Source organism: Canis lupus, chromosome 16 (assembly GCF_003254725.2).
Source record: "Canis lupus dingo isolate Sandy chromosome 16, ASM325472v2, whole genome shotgun sequence".
Lineage (NCBI taxonomy): Eukaryota > Metazoa > Chordata > Mammalia > Carnivora > Canidae > Canis > Canis lupus.
The window spans coordinates 5,749,752-5,760,506 of NC_064258.1; the positions used below are offsets into that span (position 1 = coordinate 5,749,752).

At 39.7% G+C, this 10,755-nt stretch overlaps 1 protein-coding gene across 1 annotated transcript; it reads right to left on the reverse strand.

Annotated features, from left to right (window-relative positions):
* Positions 1-9,530: 9,530 nt before the first annotated feature.
* LOC112651018 (olfactory receptor 2A5) lies at positions 9,531-10,463 on the reverse strand. The gene has a single exon (XM_025433958.1). It carries the CDS (start codon positions 10,461-10,463, stop codon positions 9,531-9,533), a length of 933 nt encoding a protein of 310 aa, XP_025289743.1.
* Positions 10,464-10,755: the final 292 nt, after the last annotated feature.

Consider the following 10,755-nt stretch of genomic DNA (forward strand, 5'->3'; position numbering starts at 1 on the left):
TTATAATCTATTTTCGTTGTAAATATTGAGATGTCTAGACTGTCTACCATTTGTGTTTTCTGTTTCGCACTCTTGTTCTTGGCTTTTAGGATTTTTTTTTTTTTTCTTTTGTTTGCTCTGTAAAGAGATAATATAGCATTGTCTGACCTGGTGCCCACTTTTTTTTTTTTTTTTTTTTTTTTACACTTCATTGTTTTGTCTTCATTTAGTGAACAAAATTCCTAACTGTCTTGGGCATTTTCACTCAGGGTATAGGTAATACATGCACACTGTAATAACTGGATCCCCTTGAAAAACATCAGATAATTTTAGAAATATTCTATAGTAATTTTCTGTTCTTTAGCTCTCATACTTGCCCAGATATTTTATGTAATTGCTTGTATAACTGCCCAAATTTCAGAGTGTTTTTCAAACCTCTCTTTGAATCAGATGGGAATCCCACAGAAAAAGAGAAATCATATAGGTATTTCAATAGAGAATTTAATGTAACAAAATGGTTAAAGTGGTGTTGCAGAATTTCAACAGTAAAATTGAGCTCTGTGATACATAGGTAGGAGCCATGTGAAGCAACCACCATTCCTAGGGCTCAGATCCAGAACAGAAGTTGGTGTAGTTACAATCTAGAAGGTCAGAAGTCAGGGTTCAGACTTTACCTCTGAGGGAGAGGTGCTCCCCAGTGTGCACTGTTGCCCTCCAGTGAGAGTAAGGAGGCTCATTCTATGGGAAAATAAAGACTGAAGCACCAGGCACCTGCTGCCACTGGCAAAATGAAGAGTAGTTGAGCAATCCTGACAAAACCAGCAAGCAAACAGGAAGGAACAAGTCCCTTTCCCCTTAGTCCCAGCTCCCAGTGTCCCTTAGAGCTCCCCACCCACACAGCACAAGAAATTCTAAGCCCCTGTAATCAATAATCCAAATGTCCCAGTGTAGTTTGGGTACAATATGCTGGGGTTTCCAATAAAGAACAATTTCTACATCACTCCTATTGAGAACTAATTAAGGGAGAGACATAAGAGTTACTGAAGAAAGACTAAGTGGAGAATGTGATTTAGATGTGGTACCCAAATAGATTTGTTAACTCCTTACCCTGAAATGAACCCATTGCTAAAACATAGGAAACACTGTAAAACAACAGGCCTCCCTTACAAGACCCAGCCTACATACAACTAACAGCACAGAGGGGCAGAGGAGATAGCTGAGAGCTGACACCCAGAGGGATGGAGAATGGAAGATGGGAAGCCGTGCATGCAGAGTTGCATCTCACAAACTGACAATCAGGCATCGCCTCCATGTTGATTCTTTTAAGGGAAAGGTAGTTATTACCTGCTCACCTCCATCATACACCATTATCCCCAACACAAACATTACCCAACATGCTATAAAAGTACTGTACTGTAAGTACTAGGCTGTTTCTGGGCCAGCTTCTACTTAAGATCAGTAAATGCTAGTTTACATTTTGTAAACGTGGCAGTCTTCCTACATGATGATGATGTTCATGGTCACATGGATTCTCTGACAGATGCAGTTAGGACCCAGGAGACTCACAGTCTTATCAATGTTTTGTATATGATACAATGTTTTGTGTCAACGTATATACAAAGTGAATGCTAATCCTTTTCCGCAATACTGATATTTTAAATGTATTATGCTCTAGCCAGTAATTGAGTTAAAAAATTAACACTATAATGATATAAAAGCTAATCTTATTATGACTAGCTTTCCCGTCATACAAAGTTTTTTTTTAATATAATAGATATGCAGTATTACATTAGTTTTAGGGATACAACATAGTGATTCCACAACTCTATACCTTATGCCATGCCCACCAAAGCTATAGCCACCATCTGTCACCACACAATACCATTACAATTCCACTGACTATAGTCTATGAAGGAGGCAAGAACATATATAGTTTTTTAAAAAAATCTTCGAAGAAGCAAAATTTCATAATTATTAAATGCAGTCCTACCAGAAATCCTAAACTTGGGCTTCTTTATCTTAGCCATCATTATTATTTTCAACAGCTTTCCTTCTCAATTACATCATCATGGAGCTATTCTCATTGGAAAAGTACCCCAATTCATAATCTGCAGAAGGAAAACACTGACAGCAGCTGACAGGTCTCCACTCTCAAGAGCTGCAGAAGGACAAAATTACTTGAAGTAAGAGTCACTAGGAATCTTTCTACCCTATATTTGAATAGTTTGACATGGCTTCCATTTCTGCTACATATTAATATTTCCAGAGTGACTTCTTTTGTTTCTATCCAATATGACATAAATTTACCAGAGAGAGAAAACTCTAATATAAAAAGAAAATAGTTTTATTAGAGCCCAAGGTAGGACAGCCCAAGGAAAACACAATCTTCACAGGGAAGAAAGTGCTCCAGAGAATGAACAGTTTTTACAGGGTTATATACTTTTTTGGATCTTGCAAAAGCTCAAAAGATTATGTACTAGCATATAGGCAGGAATCATGAGTTGTTGGTTTTTTTTCTTTAAGATTTTATTTATTCATGAGAGACACACAGAGACATAGGCAGAGGGAGAATCAAGCTCCCTGCAGGGAGCCTGATGCAGCCTGGATCCCAGGATCCCAGGATCATGACCTGAGCCAAAGGCAGATGCTCAACCACTGAGCCACCCAGGCGCCCAGGAATCATGAGTTTTTAACATGAAGGAATGTAGGGCATAGCAGTATTAATATCTCAAGGATAAGATGGCTTTCCTTTAGGCTACCCATTCACAAAGTAGATGTACAATGCATGCTTGGTGAGCCATAAATCAAGCTTTGGTTTGAACAAAGTTCAATCATACAAACTTATAAAGAGAGTTTTTCTTCATCACCATCTGAAACATCATGTGACCTGTCATTGTTGCCCTATCAAAGAAGGAAGGATGAGAATTATGTGTGTCTGACCTCTTTACGTTTGCTGTGCTCTAAAGGGGTTCTGCACCCACCTCTACTGAGTGTGTGTGTTGGGGGATTCCCCCCACATATACAATAATTCTCTAGACACCAGCAAGGTGTTCTCCAGTTCAACTCCATTCTGACCGTATATATCCTGAGATAATGTCAGATTTCACATTCTGTCAGATTTAGCATTCTGTCCCCACCAGACTGCCCCCCCATATCAGATGCCCTCCCCGAGCTTCTGACTTCCTGGCTACAGACCAGGAGTTCCCACTACTGCCTCTTTGGACTGCAGAGGACAATCAGACTCCAGGTCATTACCTGTGTGCTTCTCACTGATTGGCTATAAATCAGAGGTTCACGTTGACACCCTCCTTGGGTTTGCTTAATTTTCCAGAGCAGCTCACAGGACTCAGGAAACTTACTTTACTTACTTACTTACTTTACTTACTGATTTCTTATAAAAGGATGCAAATCAACAGCTAGATGAACAGATACATAGGCTGAGGTCCTAGACAAAGGAACTTCTGTCCTTGCAGAGCTTGGGACCCTGCATGTGGAAGAGTTCTGGTTCCCAACCTGGAAACTCTCTGAACTCTATCCTTTTGGGTTTTAATGGAAGCTTCTTTGCACAGGCATGACTGATTAAACCATTAGCCATTGATGATGCATCTAACCTCCGGCTCCTCTGGTTCTCCTGGCAACCAGCCCCTACTTTAGCTGCTTTCCAAAAGTCACTTTATTAACATTAACACAGCTGTGGTGGAAGGGGGCTTGTTATAAATAACAAGACATCCATTTCACATTTATGGCTCCAAAGCAATTTCAGGAACTGAAGACAAGAGACTGAATGTGATAATAAAAGATGCTCCCATTGCTCTTATTCTTCAGAAAATTACAAAGGTTTTGGGACCTGTGAGCCAGGAAGCATGGATGAAGGCCAAACATATTTCCTATAAATCACAACATCACAGGCCAATATCTCATTTATTAAATATTTTGGGGGCTGAAAGAGAAATCCCATCAGGAAAATCTTAGGTTCACCAGAATCTGATATTTTGTTTGTTTTTTAGGGTTTTTGTTTGTTTGTTTGTTTTACTGGGGCATCTTTTATGATTCTAACTATTTTCATCCTGTTTATGAACCATCTTTCTATGCAACTTATTCTCAAAATCATAAAAAAATAAGGTATTTCTTTAGAGTACTGGTACTCAAACCTAACTATACCTGGGGCCTTAAAAAAAAAAAAATGCGGACCCCCGGAGACTCTGATTTAATTAACTTGCATGTGCCCAAGCCTCAGGATTCTTTAAAGCTCCCAGGTGATTCCAAAGTTCAGCCAAGGGCAAGGACCATTTCCTGTGGTTATCTTTTTCTTATTTTTTCTCTTCCTTGGTCATTGCCTTTTCTTTCATTCCTTCAAAAATTCCCATTTCAACATCTGGTTTTCTATAGGTTCATAATTCACACTGATAAATTCTGTTGCTTATCTAGCAGATTAACAGAGAATAGCTTATTTTCTTCTAGAATCATTAATTTTGTTCTATTTGGGCTTACTCTTCTGGAAGTTTCTGGTGACATTCACTGAGTGCTAATCCATTCGAGGCAAGGGCTGAATGTTTTCAATATCATTTTTCTCATGGTTAACATCAGTATTCTCAAATGAAAGGCAAAATCTTAAAAAAAAAAAAAAAAAAAAAAGAAAGGCAAAATCTTCATTCACAAATTGAATGCCTTCAAAGAAAAATACAGTTCCTTGTTGTGGAGTCTTCAAGCCCAGTGGCCAAGAAAGAACTGTTGAGACGTTTTATGGTGCAACTCTGTAAGTTTATTTAAGTAGCATAAGGGCAAGGACCCATGGGCAGAAAGAGCTTCACTTTTGCTGTATGCAGCTGGTGGGTATTTGCTTAGTGCTCAAGGGGGAGGGGACATGCAGGGAGTGTTAGATCATAAATGTTTCCTCGAATTTCTACTCGTAAAACCACTTTTGCAAGATTTCTCTGGTGCTTATCGTTCAGCTCCATATTAACTATCGGTGAGATGTACCGGCAGTCATGAGACCCTTTAAGAATGTAGCAACCAGGACGTATTTGATCCTTATCAGAACTCTGCGGGCTATAGGTCAGCCTTCTGGGCTAACGGTGAACATTTTTCTGCTTCTATCCCACATCACTCCTCAAAAATATGCTTATTCTATGTCCTCAGATAATGATCACCCCACTCGACCTCTTCACAGCATATTTTGTGATAATTAATTGTGTATCAGGACCCAGAGCACAGAGGCTGCCCTGGTCGTCTGGTCCACATCAAAAGTTAAACTGAAGTCCTGGGGCACCTGGGTGGCTCAGTGGTTGAGCATCTGCTTTTGGTTCAGGTTATGATCCCGGGGTCCTGGGATTGAGTCCTGCCTGCATCAGGCTCCCTGCTGGGAGTCTGCTTCTCCCTATGTATATGTTTCTGCCTTTTTTTCTGTGTGTCTCTCATGAATAAATAAATAAAATAAAAAATAATAAAATCTGAAGTCCTGCACTTGCAGCAAATACCTATGGAGCAATCCTAACATACACCCATCACAGTGCTCCAACTTGGCTTGAACAGCTTACCTTACCCTAGGACATCGGACCTACTGGCCTTATAAGGAGATCCCCAAACTCCTAGCTAGTTGTGTCCTATTTCCATGGTGCCTCTTCGAATGGTCCTATAAAACTTGCTCTTGCCCTAAGTCCTTTGGGAACAGTGTTCAGAGGTGGGTGAGGCACTATACTACCCTAATCCATGTGATGAGGGAGCAGGAGGCTAGCTGAGGACAAAGCACAAGCTGACACCCTGCAAACCACCCCTCCTCCATTCCCAGGTGGGATGTGTGTGACATTCCTCAGGCTCTCCTGGCTGCCCTAAAGCTAAAGGAAAGAAAAACAAATGGTTAATTTATAGAGATTACATTCTTGCAAGACATGAGTCTCCCTCAGTTTATAAATGTCTTAGGGATTTACAAGAAAAAACATTCTTATCAAAATAACCTAGTTTCCAGAAGGAAATACAGATAAAATTAAATGTCCTTATAATCTGCAGCCCATTGAAAAATAACTTGAGGCAGACAGAGTGTCAGGTTCCTCCAGGAAGCTCCCTACTGTCTTAATGTTGAGGCCTTCCTAGAGGGAAAAACAACCTTAATTTGATGATCTCCAGTATCTTGGAGGTCCTCTTTAGCATATGAAAGTTCTTTTGAAATCCTCTCTTTTCCTTACCTCCCCCAGCTCCCAAGTATATAATCAACCACCCCTCACAAACCCGGGGCAGCAGCTCTTTCTGCCCACAGATCCTGTCCCTGTGCTTTAATAAAATCACCATCTTGCACCAAAGGCATCTCAAGAATTCTTGGTTGTTGGCTCTTGACCTCACCCCACCAAACCTCACCTATATTCCAAAACTACATCACATGGATTGTTTTCCTTTGAATAAAGAACATCAGGGTTATTACTAACTTGTTTTAGTTTTATCATCTAACATCTGATTGTCCTTCACTACTTCTAGTATTTTCTTACTGGAACCCACCTCCTCAGCATACTCTTCCTTCTGAGAGGCCTATTCTGTCTCTTGAGATCCATCATTCTCAACTGCTGGCTTGACTACTTGCCTCAGCGAACAGGTCACTCTCCTTCCTTCCTCCCACATTTTCAGACATGCCATCAGCACCTCTCTGCAGCAGCGGAGGTCAGGATTTCTGGAGTCAGGGCAGCCTGGCAGTACAGACACTGAGCAGACCCAGAATGGCAACAGAATTCATGCACCTGTGCATGAACAACGGCCTTTGTCTGTGGCTAGAAGTCCTGTGGCATCACCACAAGGTGGGTAGACTTTGAAGTTACTACAGATGGGGCAGGGGTTCAGAGGCAGGAAAGGTGATCTACCTTTGCATTTTTAACATATACTTTAATTCTAAATTTTTCTAATGAATTCTACAATTATTCAAGATTTTCATCTTCTCACTAGCCATGACAAGGGACTTATTTTGATTTAATGACTCATTGGTATTACTTAATCAGCATTTCATGGCTGACAAGCATTTCCTTTTTCCCTTTTTTCATATAAAAAGCTGTTTTGTTTATGTTAACAGTTACATTTACTAACATATCATAGCAACTTGTATGCTCAGCATGTTTTCTTACATCATATACTTCCACTTCAAAAAAGATGCAAGTACATCCATTTATAGTTCTCCCACTGAAGGCCTATGGGAGATACATTTTGTTAGACTTTATCTCATAAGATTTTCTCTCATTTGATTCTCTTATTCCTAAATGAATTTTGGCTAAATGTGAAATCATAGAGTGATGCTTCCTGCCATCATTTTGAATGTTCTCTTCTGGCATCTGTTTTGCTGAGAAGTCTGCTATTACTTCCTTGTGTCTACACTCAGTGTTCCTGGGTAAAGATAGGATAACATTTGGGAAGCACCCAGCAGATTCCCCCATATAAAGCAAAAGCATCCTTTTTCCTTTTGCCCTCAGCCCTTTGGAAATTGTGACTATCGTTAAAAGAATATACATAAAAAGAAGTTACAACAAAATATAATCTGTCTATTAAAGTCCTATAGCTCAAATATTGAAACAATTATTAGTAATCTCTAATATACTCAGGCATTTTCTGTAATTTATTAACAAAATATAGTTTTTGGTTCTGTTTTTTCTTTTTGAGTCAGAGCCACTCCTGAGACCTTCTAGAGGACATTGCTTTATAATTCATCTATCCCAGCTACCTTGGCAGAAGCTTGGTCTTTTTGGTCTACATTTTCTCAAGTATTTTTGAACTGACATAAAAGTGAATGCAATCCCCTGATTTTTCTAATGGGTCCTTATAGAAACATTCTGAACCCAAACCTTTGGCTTATATTTTGTGTGAGATACATTATCCTATATTTTCCTCTTCTTCCCTCTTTGGTTTTTAACCTTAATTTAAGGTATACATATTTTAGTGATTATAATTATTTCCTGGGTGTAGTTGAAATATCATTTTTATAAAAATATTGTTTTTTTTCTTTTCTACCTTTGAAATAAGTCACACAGTAACTCCATCCATAGTGCTTATTGTCACATTTAGAGTTAATATTTCCTTAATTCAAATTATTCTTTTTGTGGGGGAAGAGGGGGTGAAGGTGAGGGCATACACAGAGAAGGGAGCAGAGCAAGTGGGGCAGAACAGAGCAAGCAATGTCCTGATACTGTAGAGATATGGAGACTCAGATAATGGTCAGAAACAAAATGTTTTGCCCTAATTTAATGAGTAGGATAGTCAAAGAGTTGGAGACAGCAACCAGGCTTTTTGAGAAGCAAGAAGAAAATCATACATTCATACAGGAGAAAGATGGAAGCCAAAGGTTTCCCCTGTGCATCTTAATTTCATGGAATAAGAAAAATGAGGACTAATATTGATACATGAGAGGATGTAAAAAAATAGATCTACAGAACATGGATAATAATATACAATCACATATATCATATACCTGAATGGCATGTGATCTCACCAGAAAGAAAGAGAATTCAAAAGATGCCATACTTAGCATGTTAAAGAAATAACTATTGTCATACTCTTTTGGCCTAAGTGTTCCCATACTTATGTTAAAAGGGAAAAAAATTACTCTTCTAATAATTCTGACCACTTGGGCCCAGAATAAGTGATCAATATCGCCTGGAGCAGATGCTCTTGGAATTCTGTTGAGCTTCCGACAAGTCTTTACCAGATTTTGTCATGTTAGTGGTTCTAAATGTGAGTCTACAACATTATGTTACACTATTGGCCTCCCTTCATATTGTCTTCCTTTTACAATATTTTCTTACTCTTGTGATACTTTACACCATCATCTTAATGGTCAGTTGTTACCTACACCTGGCTTTATAATCTGAACACTGGAAAAGGTAACTTTGCCAAATAACTGACTCTCATGTTTATTCTGAACACAAATTCACTTAAATTGAATGGAGCAGAATTAAAATGAAACAAAGATCCTGATACTTCTCTGCCTTTCATATATATATGTACATATATATTTATATTTATATATTTTAATATATTTATATATATATATATAAAATCCATAAAATTAAACTTTGATTTTCAAATAGATTCCTTGGGCTCAGATTCAGATAATTTTTCATAACTAATGTCATCATCCTTAGACTTGAAGTTTCTTATGCAGGAGGGAGCTGTGTAACAAGGTATTTATTCTCTTACTAGAGGTGCACTATTGTACAGAGTATATTATGGCATTAGTAGCATATACTTACAGCAATAAGGAAGATGAAAATCTTAGATGAATTTAAAGGGATATATGAGAGAAAAAAAAGCCTCAAAATAAAAGAAACTGTATTTTAGGTAGCTCTGGAAACTGGCCAGAGGAGTCCATGGCTCTCTGCTCCAGGGCTTCACTTGTACACAATTCCCTTACAGTCTGTGCTTTGTGGTCTGGAAGTACCCCATGTTTAGGGACAGAATCTGATCAATACATATTTTTAATATTGAAAATCTGAGACATTAGGTTTTTAAAGCATATTTATTACCATTCCTCCAAATCTCACAGAAAACAAGTCCTCCACCTTTAAGGCTGTCCCTGGCATCCCTCACAATGATCTCTCCTTCCACAGCACTCTCTTCAGGGCACCCTTGACTTCTGTGTTCCTCAGGCTGTAGATCAGTGGGTTCAGCATAGGGTTGAAAAGGCTATAAAACAGAGAAAGGATCTTCTGCTGCTCCTCAGGGTGGTTGGATTTGGGGGCCATGTACATGACAATGGCGCTGCCAAAGAAGAGCCCCACCACACAGAGGTGGGAGGAACAGGTGGAGAAGGCCTTTCTGCGGCCTTCCCCAGACTGGATCCTCAGGATGGCAAACAGGATGCGCGAGTAGGACACCAGCACCAAGCAGAGGGGCCCCACTAAGATAAACACAGAAGCAGCAAAAATGACCACTTGGTTGAGCCTAGTGTCAGCACAGGCCAGCTTGAGGACAGACAGGATTTCACAGAAGAAGTGGTTGATTTCATGAGGCCCACAGAAGGGCAGCCTCAGGATGAGAATCACATGGACCAGGGCCAGCAGGGAGCCACATGCCCAGGAAGTGACAGCCTGAACAGTGCACACTCTCCAGCTCATGATGACAGAGTAATGTAGGGGATGGCAGATTGCCACGTACCGGTCATAGGACATCATTACTAAGATGAGACACTCCGTGTGAGCAAAAGCCATGTATAAAAAGGTCTGCATTATGCATGGGACAAAGGAGATAGTTTTTTCCTTGTTTAGAAGGTTTGCCAGCATCTTTGGGACATTATTTGAAGCATAGGCTATATCAACGATGGCCAGGTGGGAGAGGAAAAAGTACATGGGGGTGTGCAGTCGGGAGTCCAGTGAGATGAGCCCCAGGATGATGCTGTTCCCCAGGAGGGTGAAGGCGTAGAACAGGGTGAAGAGCCCAAAGAGGAACACCCGCAGCTTTGGGCTGAGTGGGAATCCCAGGAGAATGAATTCTGGGACCCATGTTTGATTTTCTGTCATTCCCTGGTAACAGTGTCTTTATCAGTCTCTGCTGCTGCAGTAGGCTGTGTGCTGAGGAGTGAACACAGGTCTGCGTTAGTTATTCAACAGAAAGAGGGGGTTTAAGGTATATGCTGTGTGTTACCTCAGCTGGCAATCCTTTTTAGAGCCATTATGTCAAATCCTTTAATCTACAGTAAAGCAGAAAGAAAATCTATTCAAGTAAGAATAGGTGAACACAAGATTTCATGTACTATTTTGATTTCTACAGAATTTTATTTGACTTTGATTGAAGATCCCTATTTTCACTACT